At 38.0% G+C, this 15032-nt stretch overlaps 1 protein-coding gene across 2 annotated transcripts in view; it reads right to left on the bottom strand.

Moving 5' to 3' along the window:
• LOC101857028 (small glutamine-rich tetratricopeptide repeat-containing protein alpha) overlaps window positions 1-12205 on the bottom strand; it is a 31125-nt gene extending 18920 nt beyond the window's left edge. The window contains exons 1-6 of one of the 2 annotated variants that reach the window (XM_035970160.1): window positions 12169-12205; window positions 7200-7352; window positions 4606-4721; window positions 2936-3017; window positions 1088-1187; window positions 30-134 (exon numbers count right to left, since the gene is read on the bottom strand). In XM_035970160.1, coding sequence (XP_035826053.1) covers window positions 30-134; window positions 1088-1187; window positions 2936-3017; window positions 4606-4721; window positions 7200-7299 — 503 coding nt within the window. In that variant the 5' untranslated portion in view covers window positions 7300-7352; window positions 12169-12205. Of the gene's footprint in view, window positions 1-29; window positions 135-1087; window positions 1188-2935; window positions 3018-4605; window positions 4722-7199; window positions 7353-8065; window positions 8133-12168 lie in introns of those variants that run through there. The other variant, XM_035970161.1, reaches the window with a different exon arrangement.
• Window positions 12206-15032: the final 2827 nt, after the last annotated feature.

Here is a 15032-nt window from a genome sequence, read left to right as displayed (position 1 = left end):
AACTGTCTAGTTGAGAATAAACAACTAACCCCATTCTTCCATAGGCCTTGCTGTAGCTGGGGTCTATAGCAAGAGCCCTGTTACAGTCCTCGATAGCTTGTTGGTGCTTGTTCAGTTTACTGTAGGCAGCAGCCCTGAGAGAAGTCACAGACAAGTTAAAGTTAATACACAAAGCCAGATTGAAGTACATTTTAATTTGATTGCCTTTTTTTTACTTTATAAAGTTCTACTTTAACCCTATCCGTTTGTCGTGTATTACTATCGTATCCATACAACATGGGGAACTCTGTGCCAACACTTTCCAAAGAGGAAATTTACTCGTTAATCCGATCTGTACGCTTTGCATAACAGTTTGTCAAAATGATTTTTTGAGAAATACTGAAAGTTTGAAAGAGATCTTCGCACTAAAAGTATTCTAAAATGTGAAGAATACAACCCCGGGGGTACAAAATGACCCCAGGGCATACAGATAGGGTTAAAAAAAAGGTCCTGTATGGCAGGATATCAGGGATCTACTTATTGCTAGTCTACTGGATCTGCATGAAAGAGCGCATTGTAAATATTGAGGAAAGAAATCAACACAAAGGTATCAGTATTGATGTACAAATGGCATCCCATTAGCAGAAGAGCTGCACTGTCATTGGCTTAACTCTTCTTGAACCAAGATCGATAAGCATAACTGCAAAGCGTAAAAGAACGACAGTGATATATCAGTACTTGATACAGAAAGAGTTAAAGCACCATCAGACTTCCACACTAAAAATGATATCATGGAGAAAATAAAGCAGTCAATTGAGGACAAAGTGAAACGCAGCTGAGATGTGTTTCAAACCCAATTCCATTTAAAAATAGACTTGTTGGCAGTCAATTATAATTATAAATGATGTGATGGAAATGAGTGTTTAAAAAATTCCTTGTGCACATTATCGTATATCATAACGTCTTATAGCAAGCATTACATTGCATTAATAACCTCTGCAAGCTGATTTGATGGCCTAGCTATATCACCCAACTTTACTACAGCATGGAAAGCAATAGATCATTATAACCTTTGGGTATGTACTAGGACCATGAAACAGTCTCTTACCTGTTGCAGAAATATACTGCATTCCTTGGGTCAAGCCTGATAGCTTGGGAGTAGCTTTCAAGAGCATCTGAATACTTTTCTGATTTCATGAATTCATTTCCTGGGGAAAAAATTGCCAATTATTGCAAATACTACCATGTTTAAGTTAAAGAGAAGGACACTGACATGATAATGGTTATAAAGTAATGAGGGGGGGGGGGTGCTACCAGAGGTTCCCCATAACTACCCATGCAGGGTTGGGTTGATTTAAATCAGGTCGATTTAAATCAGTTGATTTTTTAAATTTAAATCAACTTGATTTTTTAAATAAAAATCAGTGATTTAAATTTTTATTCAGTTTTTAACATATTTCAACATTCACAATTCCTTTCCTTGGTTTCATAAAACAGATATAAGGTTTAGTAGACTAGATCTAATATAATCATGCTTAAAAGTCTGCTTCCCCCCTTTCACTGTAAAATAATACAGTATTCAATTTACTTTTTTTTCCATAATTGAAATCAGAGCTGGGTTGATTTGAATCAGTTGATTTTTTTTATTTTAATCAATTTGATTTTTATAATAAAAATCAGTGATTTAAATCATTTTTTTAAAATGTATTCAGTTTTTAGATATTTAAACATTCAGAATTCCTTTCCTTGGTTTTCTTGAACAGATATAAGTTTTAGTAGACTAATATAATCGTGCTTAAAAGTCTGTTTCCCCCCCTGTCACTGTAAAATAATACAGTATTCAAGTTACTTTTTTTTTTCATAATTGAAATCAGGGTTGGGTTGACTTAAATCAGTTGATTTTTTTGTTGTTTAAATCAACTTGATTCTAAAAATAAAACTCACTTTTTTTTTTAATGTATTCTGTTTTTACATCTTTAAACATTCAGAATTCCTTTCCTTGGTTTTATAAAACAGATATAAAGGTTTAGTAGACTAATATAATCATGCTTAAAAGTCTGCTTTCCCCCCTGTCACTGTAAAATAATACAGTATTCAATTTACTTTTTTTTTCATAATTGAAATTAGCATTTTCTTCTTCTTTTTAGACAAACACAAGCGCGCGCACACACACACATACACATACTGTAATAAAATGCAAGTTTATCTATGCATAATTATCCCCCCCCCCTTCCTTTTAGACTGATATTTTCTTCATTTTTTGTCTGTAGCCATAATTCACTGATATAGCAGAATTTTAAGGCTTTCTTTTGCAGTTGCTTAAATTAACCATTAGTTAAAATAAAGACAATGCATTTTGCAATAAAAGAACATACTTTTAGCCACCAAAAACCCAAAATTATGTCGAATTTTTTTTTTTTATTTAAAAATTATGAAAAATCAGATTTAAATTGTTAAAATCGATTTTTTAAATTTTTATTTAAAAAATCAAAAAAATCACCAACCCTGTACCCATGTGAATATTTTCGATTCAGATGGAAACAAAGTAAGGAACACAGACAAAAAAAAGATTAGAAACAAAGAACGTCCTGCAAGTAAAGTTGTCAAAAAAACACAAGCCAGCCAAGAATCCATGGCACTAAAAACAAACATATCCTACCAAGGTCAGTACTGAATGATTTAAGAGTTTGAAGAGTCTCAAGGATATCAGTATCCATACTTTTCAGGCTATAGGAAAGCACTGTCACTTTTCTGTACAAAACAGTCATTTCCCGCTAACTCAGATACGATTGTGAAACCGAAAAACAAAGCTGATCTTGAGGTGATAAACTAAACATTGTGCCACATTGGTAGAAAATCACAGAAATAGGACCAAAACTGTCGCTGCTGTTCTACAAATCCCTCAAAATTAGGTGAGCCCCGAATAAGTGTCTCAATGCCTGAAGAGCACAGCTACCTTTATTTTTCAATCTCTCTGCCTCCTCTTTCTGGTCCGGACTTGCTTCGTGTAATGAGAGAGAGGCCATGTCAGATTCAGTCTGCAAAAAGAACAATGACGCACATGACATGAAGTTATACCTTTTTAAAAAAATCCCCTCAACTTCTACACATATGTATCTAATATACGCAAAAAAACAGAAGCACATCATTCTGCATATGCTTAAATGAAAATGAGTCATTATATTTATCAAATCTGCTGAAAGTGTACTTTCCAACTTAAAGTTTAAGGTTATCAGCTGATAGAAAGAAATTAGTTTTACCATGAAACTTAAAAGAATGGACGAAACGGCATTTATATATTGTGGTCCCAAGATCTGGAATGCTTTGTTTGCACGTTTGGAGAGATCAAATATTTTAATTCATTCACCTGTCTGCTTAAGTCATTTCTGCTTTTAGATTAGTGAGACATAAATAGATTTTTAGTCAGAACACAACGTACTGTTTATGCATTGTTATTGTATCTGTACAGCACTCACAGCCTGTGTTCTTTAATCGGGGTCGAGCACTGTATACATATCATACATTATAATATCATTTATTATTATCATCAACACAATAACTACCACACGTTTAGTGCTGGGGAAAAGCAAGACAAATAGAAACAAAATTGGGATGGTAAAGAAGTAAACACTCAAACTATCCATGTGACAAGTGGTATTGGGGTTGTAGAGGTTTTACAGCGCTCGCAACTGCATAAGGTCATTTGAGTGCCAAGGGGTGGATGTCAACAGAGAAGTCCTTACTGGGATTCAGACTTACTCTGCTAACCTCTCAAGCTTTGAGAAAAACAGAAAAAACAGGGATTTTTTAAAGGAATTTTAGCGCATTTTGCACTTTTCAAACACTCTTTTCCGCAATTTAGAGTGTTTTTTCAACAGTTCCGTCATCGTGACACGGTAGAACAGATGTCAAAGGATAAAAAACAAAAGTCGGATGGTTTGAAAAATGTTATTGATATTGTCTGGGATCGGCCACTCGGGTCTTCCCTTAAGAGAAGTCAGAAGTAAGGCACTCATTGCCATCCTTGTAAAAAGATGACCAGATGAGAAAGTTTATCTACTGTCACACATCAAAAGCATGTAAGATGCAATTTTACCACTGTGCGACTAAATCATCCGCCACTTCTTGCAAAATCCCTTTTTTTTTAGCTGTACTCGATTACTGCATCACAAAACACATTATGTCAAAAGATGAACTCTCAACGATTACTGGTTTTGAAGTTGCTAAACTACAAAAATTTGAATTTCATGAGCTGAATAATAAATCAATGAATCAGTTGTTTGCTTCTCCTTAACAATATTTTCTTACAGGGGAAAAAGGAATTAAAGAGGCCTTTAAATTAAGGGCATCTATGCCCTCAAATTATTAACAGATTACTAGTCAAAGAAGCTATTGACTTGCCGTGTAAGAAAAACAATTAAGCTATGAAAATACAGATTCTGATCTTTCACCCTAGGAAAGAAGAGATTCATTTAATACTGGTCTATTCCACACAGTCTGAACTTTTGAATTCATACTAATTTTACTATTACACTTACATAAAACCATCAATCAAAAGTTCAAACAAGCAATATAATCTGCATAGATCATTCCACTCGATTCCTGATTTGTAAAGAGCATGCGTACCTCACTCAGCTGTGCATTAAATATATCTAATAAGTTCTGTTGCACTGAATACTTCTGCACATTCTCTTCACTACATGTGTTGACTTTGTAGACTTGCTCCAGGCACTGTATGGCCACTGAAACAAAGCAAAGAACCAGATTATCTCTAATAAATTACAAAGCATACAAATCGTTACTTATTTCATTAGTTCCAAGAGGGCGGGCAAAATGTAATACATGAAAAAAAAAGTGAGAGATGATTGAATGCAAAAAAAACCAGTTTGAAGTGAGCAACAAGCAACAAAATTTGAACAATCCAATTCTACAGCATCTTTACTCAGCTTTATGGACTGGAAGATCTAACAACAGTTCAGATTGCATTCAAACAACAATGCAAGTTCACATAACTAAAATCAGAATGTAATTCATGACTGTAAAAACCATAACACTTCAAGCCACACCCATATAGGGATAGGGATCGGAGGGATAATTTTTTATCTACAGTGGAGTCTGCTTAAAGTAAACTCTTTGGGACCAGAAGAAAGTGTTCACTTTATCCGAGGTTTTATTAAACCATTTTGGCAGGGTGGAGGCTTAGAAACAGTTACTGTAGCTACATGCAGTGGTGGGTCATGGGTGGAGGTGGGGTGGGGGGACAACACAGCGGACGAGCCTACACTAGAGCTCTTTCTTTCTGATTGAGAATGCCGTCGCCAACGCCGAGCTGGGATTGTCTGCTGATGCCCAAGGCAAAGAATTTTATTTTCACAGCATGGCGACAGTGGCACGATTGGTCCATTCTTCGCTTTCACTCATTCTGGGGTTCACTTTATCCGATTTCCCCATGAAACCGGTTCATTTTATTCACTATCTTTTTACTTTAACAAATAGCGTTTCAATCTCCACTGTAATTGTTTTTAAAATGTCCAGTAAAATTCCCATTTTGTGTGATACAGTAGGGTGTTTGCATGAAAATTAGTGTCCCTCAGCAGAGGAAAGTGCTTTCTGCTTTCAACCACTCAGAGCCACTCACCCCTTCGTTGCAATATGACATACATGACACCCAAATGCATTTTTAGCTTTCTGCTATAGCATGGACGTCACGAAAATTAGCAAAATTTGCCATTCAGTATTGCCTTTGAGACATCACATGTTTGTCCAAGCAATCATGTGGTCCTAAGTCTTTAGTGCAGAAGGTTTGCAACGTTAACACCAAAAAGAGGGAAAAGGGGCATCAAATTTCAGTTTTCACTTAAATTTCCAAGTTGCTCACAATTATGGGGATACTAGGGAAATAGGAGTGAGGAAGATAACACCATTGAAGACCTAGGGTCTGAATATGTCATGAGAGGGCCAGAATCAGACAGCGAGTCCACTGACACTGAGACTGATGAGACTACAGTCCTGGCTAAAAAGCTAAGCTGAAAATCAGTGCTGACAGTAGGAATGCACACCCCCTGGCAACAAGGGGCTAGTATTAGTTTTAATAGAGGTTTCACGGCGCTCGCAACTGCATAAGGTCATATGAGCGCCAGAAGATTAGAGGTGTTACAAGAGAGTAACAAACATAAAAAAGAAAAAGGGGAGATAAGACCAGAGCACCCACCAATCACCCACAACATTCAAGAAATGAATTAATTTTTTAGCATTTGTATAGCGCAAATTCCCGCTCAACAGTAAGCTCTATGTGCTTCACAATCTATACTAATTACACATAACGCACACTTAAAGCAACAATTGGCAACTATTATATTCAGGCCTCTGCTTCTTCCCATCTTTTTTTTTTCAGTTTCGATACAAATTATGGTGAGTTCATGTGCCATTCTGAAAAGTTAAACCATTCACATAAATTTTTCTATGCAATTCTGTATTTAAGAATCAGCTTTATTATACTAAATTTTGCTTAACCTTTATGACTTATGATCTTATTCTTATACAACAAATAGTTGAAAGTAAATGGTCAGAAACAAGTTTACCCCCGGGGCAATACTACTGACTGAAGTGTCTTTAGGCCATTCCCAAAAGGGGGAAATTGACATGTTCTTATGCACAGAAGAATCGTACATGGCTGATTTATAAATGTCAAGCTCATAACTGTGCCTAAACTGCAACAGGGAACTGCTGCTTTTTCTTTCCTAATCTGTACTATCATCATTTTTCCTCTACTTCTTTAGTATGTTTGTCACTCTTGATACCCGCTATTTCCGGGGTGCCTTGATAGTCGAAGCAGACTTTGTGCTGCTGAAGCTAGAGAGGTGAACAGAATAAGCTTGATTCCCTGTAAGGACTTTGCTGTTGACATCCACCCCTTGGCGCTCATACAACCTTCCGCAGTTGCGAGCGTCGTAAAACCTCTATTAAAACTTTTTTTAAAAAGAAACAAGTTTCAGTATCAGTGCGTGACTTCACAAGCACTAAAATGTGAAGAAAATATAAACTCTTAAAGGCCCTCCAATAAATATTCCCATCTCTACTATAACCCCAAACTAAAGCTAAAATCAGATCCAAAAGCGCACATTTATTACAGCATTCATGCAAGTGTACCACTATCACTAAGTAAGCCATATATTATATCCAGTTTTGGATCAGACATTCAAAAAGAGATGTACACATACCTTCAAGGCTTTCTACAGCTTCATCATCAAGCTGCCCTGATGTTTTTTGGTCCCCCAGGAACTTGAGAATGGAAAACACAAGTTTATGCACATCTGCCATCTTCACTGTTGGTCTATGTCTTTATTTCAGCCTCTGAATTTCTTGGCCAAGACCTAAATAAAACAAATACAAACAGCTGTAGTCATAAGAAAAAAAAATATAGCTCACTGGGTGAAAGAAAAGTAGTGTACGAAGTGTAAAGAATGCTCTTTTCTTTTAAGGAATGATACATTTAAATTCAACTTTAAATCGTTTGTCAAACTCTTAAAAGTGATTCTATAAAATATTCAAATACAGCTGGGAACAGATAATACGAACACAGAAACCTGAAAATCACAGATAACTCTTATAACATGCCCTTTCCTGACTGAACCGCCGTTTCTTTTGTATTGGCAACACCGTGCGCTGAGAAAACCAGAAGTTCAGGTTTTGTCGAACAGCTCGTCTGTAAAAATTAATTTTTTCCTCACAATTGTCTCACATTCAAATCCCCATGTATGCACAATGGTAAAACCACATCCGTAACCATTAAGAGTGTCAGGTTTCATGAGCCCACCTGGCTCGCCCCAGCACAGCCTGATACGCACACTGCTGGTATCGAGACCCATCATCACACATTACCTGTAGTGTGCATAAGCTACTAAAACATCCTTGAATCTACTCATGTGAGGGTGGCTGCTGGGTGGTAGGATGTGATCGAAGACAGATAGTCCAATGTTGCATGGGCCTTACGGTGTAAAAATTAATTATGTTTGTGTTTGTGCATGTATGTATGTGTGTTACTTTGTTACAGATGGGCTAAAAAGTGACCACTCTTCTCACTTACCATTTGTGTATGAGTTCTGGGCCTGGGTAACGGGCTATGAGGGATCACATGCTTACCTCACCAGCAGCTGAAAATTTATTGTTACCTATTGGTCAACAGTGGGAGTAGCCATGCAACATGATCAGTTGGAGGGACTATCTAACATCAACGGCAGGATAATAATGTGGGGTGGATCATCATGGGGAATTTTTCCCATCAGACTACAGCAATATGTAAAAGACTGAACATTTCAGTGAATAGAAGAGACATGTATGACATTGACATCAGAAGATCAGATGCGCTCTCTTTAGGAGGCTAACCATCAGAAATAGAACCTGTGATCTCCTCAATACAATAAAACTGACTTTAGACAAATTGTATAATTCTTCTACAAAAAGTGGTAGCGATTGTTAAGATTCCCGCACTTAATTCTGATTTGCGTTTTTCATAGCCTCAGGCATGTTTCACTTTGGACCCTAGGCCTAACCCTAACCCTGACCCTGACACTAACGCAAAAGGGAATTAAATGCAGGAATCTTAACAATAGCCAAAGTGACTAGATCTACCCAAAAAGTATAATAAGATGTTAATTTAGAGATGTGTCACGACACAGTAGAATCAGGCACTCGTTAATTTTTCAGCATATGGAGTTATTGGTACATCGTAAAGCCTGTCCATTTGCCTTGCTTTTGATGAAAAAATATCCATTTATCTTAAGTCAAGATATTTGGTGATTGAAGGAGGTGGGGGTTGACTGGTTTCAGAGATAAATTAGCGAGAAAATGGCTGCCAAAGTTGAGTTATTTCCTTAGCTTGAGAGTCTGTGGAAACTGAACATTCACAAATTTTATGCCTTCAATCTATGTTTTCAGTAAACTTCACACAGAAATATGTTCTTTAATTGGGAGGAAAGGTGTTGAGCAAAAAAAAAAAATTTTTATAAATTCCCAAATCTGCAGAAAAATTCCAGCTTCTTGACTTTCATTTTTTTGACGAGCGCAGATCTAGAGTAAAGGCATTATCTGCGGCCAGCCGAACTATGCGGCCACTTTCCTTATAAAGTAAATAACTCAAGTCTTGTTTTATTTTCCAAACGGAAACCGAGCTCCCATGATGCTCTGGCATCATGAATCACATGCTTACAACAAAGATGGTCTCGATAGGCAGCAAAGTTTGAGAACAGCAGTGGTTAGAAGAATTTAGTCTATCAAAATATCTATGTGTGAAAATTTGACTGGTCACTTGTCCATGGTCATTACAAAGCTTTCTTATCATATTTTTTATTCGATTATAGGTTCATGTGTTGCAGTAATGAATAAATATCATGTGAAATTTCTTAACATAAAGAAAACAACAAAGGGGACCCAGGGAGGGGGTGGCCACATAGTTATTCCACTTTTTTTTAAAAGGGACTTCTTGTGATTGGCAACGTCTGCAAAAGGTCCACTCCATTGGAGAAGGGCATTGTTATGGTCAGTTGCTAACAGTGCCCATTTAACAGCAATTTAGCTTACACATAAATGCATTCAGAAAGCCTGGTTTGTAGTTCTTGACTTCAATGTGATAGATCAATCAAGACTGACTCCATCAGATTCGGTGTCGTCTGAAGAAACTGCCCTGTCACTTGTACCTCTTGACAGGGTGACCACCAGGCCCCGCAAATTTGAAAAAAAATCGCCGAGACCCGGGAATGCCCCGGGAATTTGAGGAAATCTGTAAATTGCAGTGAGAAAGACCCAAGGAAATAATTAATAATTAAAACCAAATCCGATAGGGTCAGTAAGTTCATTTTTGCAACTTTTATGACATGCAGGTTGTGAATTATAAACGCTGTGTCGCCGATAAAATAAATCAATTTGTGACTTAACAAATTAAACGTCATATTTTCAGCTTGTCAGGCTCGCCAATGTGACCGGTCGGTGAACCTGCCCACGCTCACATCCCGTGTCATAATGTGAGTATGTCTGCAGGGGTCACCAAAGTTAATTCAAAGCCTGAGCGTTGCGGAGTATTTTGGACTCCGGAGTAGGGGGACAATTATTGATTTTTTAGAAAAGATACGCTTGGGTCGTTTGTGAAGGTGTCTGTCAAAGTTCCTGATATTATTTACTTATTCAGTGGGTTTTTTTAATCTGTCAAAGTTGTTCATTGTCGTCAATGTAACATGAGCCGATCATCATTAAGCTTTTTATTTCGTTCTCACTAATCTCACCTGTTTCTCCCATTACTACTTTACCGAGTATGCACCAAGTTGGTAGTTTCGTCTCTTTCGACACATGAAGGTCATATAAGAGACGGCTGCTCCGGCCATAAAACTCTGGGAAAATGTGGGCCCAATGAGACTCGAACCCAGGATCTTCAACATATGAAGCGTGTGTCTTACCACTACGCTACAGTGACTCCTGTTGTTTATTTTGTAACACCCTACTGTACACAGATGGTAATTTCGAAGGCTGATCACTTGATCTCACAAGATGGTCAATAAAAAGCCAAAGCTCAAGAGTATCATACTGTCGGGATCTGTACCTTTTGGCCAAAGTCCGTCAACCACGAGGCCAACCTGCCGGCACGTCTTCTTAAAAAACAACCCCGCCCCACAGTACACTACAAACCATGTTGGGAGGTCCTGGCCGCATATATATCCCCATGTGATCGCATCACAATTCCCTGGCCGCATGTGTCCTTGATGACTGCAGTAAGGTGCCCTGATCGCAAACTGGTCCCTTCACATGGTGTCTTAGAATGATCATCCTCCTTGGCAATATAGCCGAGAATGCTCTAGATCTAGATTCTAGATCTAGATTAGACCATTATTATAAAACATCTACGGGCCAGAGGATGTGCAGGTTTGCAGGCCAAAAATGTTTTTGTTATATATATATAGATCTAGGTCTAGATAGATCTAGCCTACATCTAGAATCTACATCTCTAAATGTAGATGGCCACCTCTATTCTCACCCGGAGTGAGAATAGTGCAGGCGAGTCTTGTGGCTATTCTCACCCGGTGCGCGTTCACCAAATTTTGCGTTCACCCTAAACCACATAATTCTGCACTGTGATAACAGAAAAATTGTAGAATTCTGTGCCGTGAACAAACGTTCCGTTACAATTGTAGCCTACTAAAAGCATACAATTTTGTCTGTGGGCAGTGGAAAGAGAGAGAGAAAGAGAGAGAGGAGAAGTGCGAGAATTTCCGGGCAAAACAAAATGGCGACCCGCGTAGTTCGGCTCGATTCGAAAAGTTAAATAGCCGTAGCATCTTTGTAGACAACCAAATTTATTTACTTTTGTGTTTTAACATCATTTTTTAACTTTGTTTTGGTCAATTTGATCGTCCACACCGATAGACAGTATTCAGAAAGAGACAGAGAGAGAGAGAAGAGGGCAGGAGTTGATCTTGCGAGAACTTCCGGGCGAGTGAGAATAGCCACTTTCAATGTAGATAGATCGGCTTTTTTTGGTAGTTCCCACCCCGCAATTGTTATTCACGGGTTTTGGCCCCAAGAGTAGGGGGGTTTCAGGGGGGCTTGCCCCCCTGACCTAATAAAAATAGGAAGGGGGGTTTCAGGGGGGCATGCCCCCCTGAATTTTATCATAATTTAATGTTTTAAGGTTTGATATCTTAGCTCACCGCGAATCAAACGTATAGATCTAGATCTAGATCTAGATCTAGATCTAGATGATGTAGGTCAAATAAGGGGGGTGGGAACTACCGAAAAAGCACCGATAGATCTAGATCTAGAAAAGAGATATGATCTAGATCTAAATGTAGTCTAGATGTAGATCTAAATCTAGATCTAGATCTAGATCTAGATTCTAGATCTAGATATCTAGCTGTTGTGACGAGTAGTTTAGTACAATAGTAGTACTGTAGTTTGTAGTTGGTTACAGGATTATACAGGTAGGGCCAGTGTAGTAGGGTAGAGTGGGGGGGAGGGGTAGAGTACCCAAACTTGAGATAACATAACAAACTTGAACTGTAAAATCGCCCAAGATATAGATCTAGATAAGTAAAAGCATAATTTCTACAGGAAACAACGGAAGATATCGTCATATGTTGTAATTAATTTAAAATTGTAACCATTCAAACAATACACACACGATATTATTCTGCTCCACCTTACCGTTTTTCTTTCAATGGTTACAGAGTGACATCCCTTACGGAAGGAAAAGGGTCTACTTGTGTAGAACATTTTTTTCGTTTTATTATTATTCAACGTATTTCATATCATTTCACGAGCAGGCTTCTCGATCTTCTTCGTGGTTCAGTGCCAGATCTGAAACAAACGCCACTGATACAACAGTTCACGTCTCAGTTCTCTACTTGGACGTTTTGAGAAGAAAAAATGTCCCAGTCGTCTCCTGTCACCCATTTGTACAAATATAAGAACTTTCTTTGTTGGCTAAAAAGTATTCTTGGTCAAGATAATATTATATCTACTGCCGCTGCTTTTTCCCTCGCTATTTTTCCCAGTGATAGCTTTTTAAAAGGGAAATTCATCTTCAATTTCTTTTGCGGCACAGCGCGCTGTCACATATTAGTGAATTTATTATTTTCCACCGATAAAGAATAATAATATTTGAATAGCAAGCTGTGAGTTTTTAACAATTTTAAGGCTATAACTCTTCGGATCGGTTCCAATGCTGTGATAGGTTGATTGATTACAATCACAGAATTCTACACTGTGTAGAATTCTGTGATTACAATACTCTGCTGCTTATTGAATGCGAATTGGGTTGGGGTTTTTTAAAAGAAAGTATTCTAAATTGCAATAAGAGATGGATCAAAATGAGGAAGATGAACAGATGGAGAAAGAGGAGGAGGAGGACCACCCACATCTTATTTTCCAGATAGCTCCTTATGAGTGGCATTTTTTGTTTTCTGATTTTCTATTATTTTGTCATTTCCTTCTCCAGATCCCAATTGTTCCTTTCTTTTGACCAACATTGAGATCACCTGACGACAACGAGGAAGCGGTAGATATCTAGATCTAGATCTAGTGGTAAAAGTAGTGGTAAGAAAAAAAGAAAAAGTGGAGGGGAGTAGGGAGGATGACAGAGGTTAACGTTTATCCTTGCTTCGTATGGTCAACGGACAAAGAGCGGCATGCGAGGAAAAAAGTATATATATACTGTATTATCAGAATTAACTTCCTAGCTTTAATGCTCATAATTGTTATGGCTCTCTGTCTGCCTATAGATCTATTTTTGTCCATGGCTCTGTTTGTCAGTCTGTCTTGACATCCATCAGTTATGAGGATGCTCTGTGGGCGGCAACGGCACCCATGACAGAAGCCATCTCTCGCAGCGGAACTACGATCAACCTGCGCTGCGCAGCTGACCGACTCTCGCACTAAAATCTAAAGATAGGAATTTAGAGTGTCTTAATTTGAGGTCCTTGAAATAAAGAGAGTCAGTTGACTTATTTTTTGTTTTAAAACCCATTTATTATCTCATTATATAGTACTGGTGTCAAAATACAGATGTCCTAGCGGCTCCATGTTTTAAAAAAAAACCAGCCCTGCTCAACAACAACGGCGAATAACTTCTCTGTTAAATAAAGATGAAGGAAAGGGGATGGGTGGAAAGAGTTTGCGTCTCCTAAGTACTCTACCAGGTTCTATCATAGTAATCTCCGCCTTAGATCCCATCGTTTATGATCCCGATTCACTGAAGATTCCGTTGTTTAATTTAAAGGAAAAAAAAAAAAAATTATTACAGAAAAGTCACCCCTAAGATCCCACTCCGGAGTCTGAAGTTCCCGCATTTTAGATCATGTATTACCAAATTACTGAACAAAAAAACGTCATGGATCATCCACACTCATACACATACGATCACATCAGAATCTCCGCTCTAAATTTCTCGATGAGCGGTACAATGTTCGCCTCAGGTGCGGGCCAGACAATGAAAGGATCACACCCAGGTGTGAACTTTTCGACGCCATTGATTTCTCCCAACATCGAACTACAACAAGGCGTCATTCGGTAGGCAGGGCCATTTAACAAGACGTACCGCATTAGATGGAATCACATTGAACTGCGATTTCATCGGTGGCTTTGTTTTCCTGACGACATTCTATCAGGTGTGCATCCGAATTTTCAAGAACGATTTTGCGCCTGTACTCTGGGACTGTCCGATCACCTTTGTGTAATGTTGAGCGCAGCCTTTCATAATTCGAATTTTAATTGGTGCGTTTACAAAACAATGATGAGTTACGACCTGAATATGAGCGGTGATTTCGGTCAGAGATGAAGGAAAGCAATAAATACTTGACAGGCAAAGGGAGGAGCAATGAGGATAACACTTCATTATTATTAATGGGCTAAGGAAACCAACGACACAAGCTATCAATTAAGACTGTAGTATTTGCGCATCAATACATTTTGTACATTTTTATCCCATTTTAAAAGACAAAGGATAGAAATCTTCTGTAATTATTATAACCTTTTCAATAGTTAAAACCATTGGGGGAGTGCGTTAAAAAAAATCAAACAAAATTACTGTGCTGAATATAATTCATAGACAAAGGCATTATTGTAAGCAATCAGTTAAAGCTAATTTTGACTCTCTTTTGCTCTTAATAATCTTGTGTGGAGGCCTTGACTATCTTAAGTGAAGGCTTTTAACCTATGCTTTTTAGACCTGAGACAACGTTGTCCTTTATGTACACCATAACTCAAGAAAGCTAGTAATGGCACTCCCCTTGAATCATGCAATCATTGTGTCAAATTCAACACTTTGTGGACATTAATTTGTGGTATGTTTTAACAACAAATCTTACAAATCCTTTCAGCAGTAAGATTAACTCTCCTGTCTGTTTTATAATCTTGTGTGACTCGGCAAGACAACTGGGTTTGTTTTTTTATCCACCCCTCCCGCTTCCCCTAATCTCCATCCCACCCACCGCCTTTCATGATTTTCACGACTAGTCAACATAAGGATCAAAACGTTAAGTTCATAGACAGTCCTTATATTCAGACCCCCC

The sequence above is a fragment of the Aplysia californica genome, unplaced genomic scaffold, assembly GCF_000002075.1.
Source record: "Aplysia californica isolate F4 #8 unplaced genomic scaffold, AplCal3.0 scaffold00228, whole genome shotgun sequence".
Classification (NCBI taxonomy): domain Eukaryota; kingdom Metazoa; phylum Mollusca; class Gastropoda; order Aplysiida; family Aplysiidae; genus Aplysia; species Aplysia californica.
This window is presented reverse-complemented; position numbering and strand designations above follow the sequence as displayed.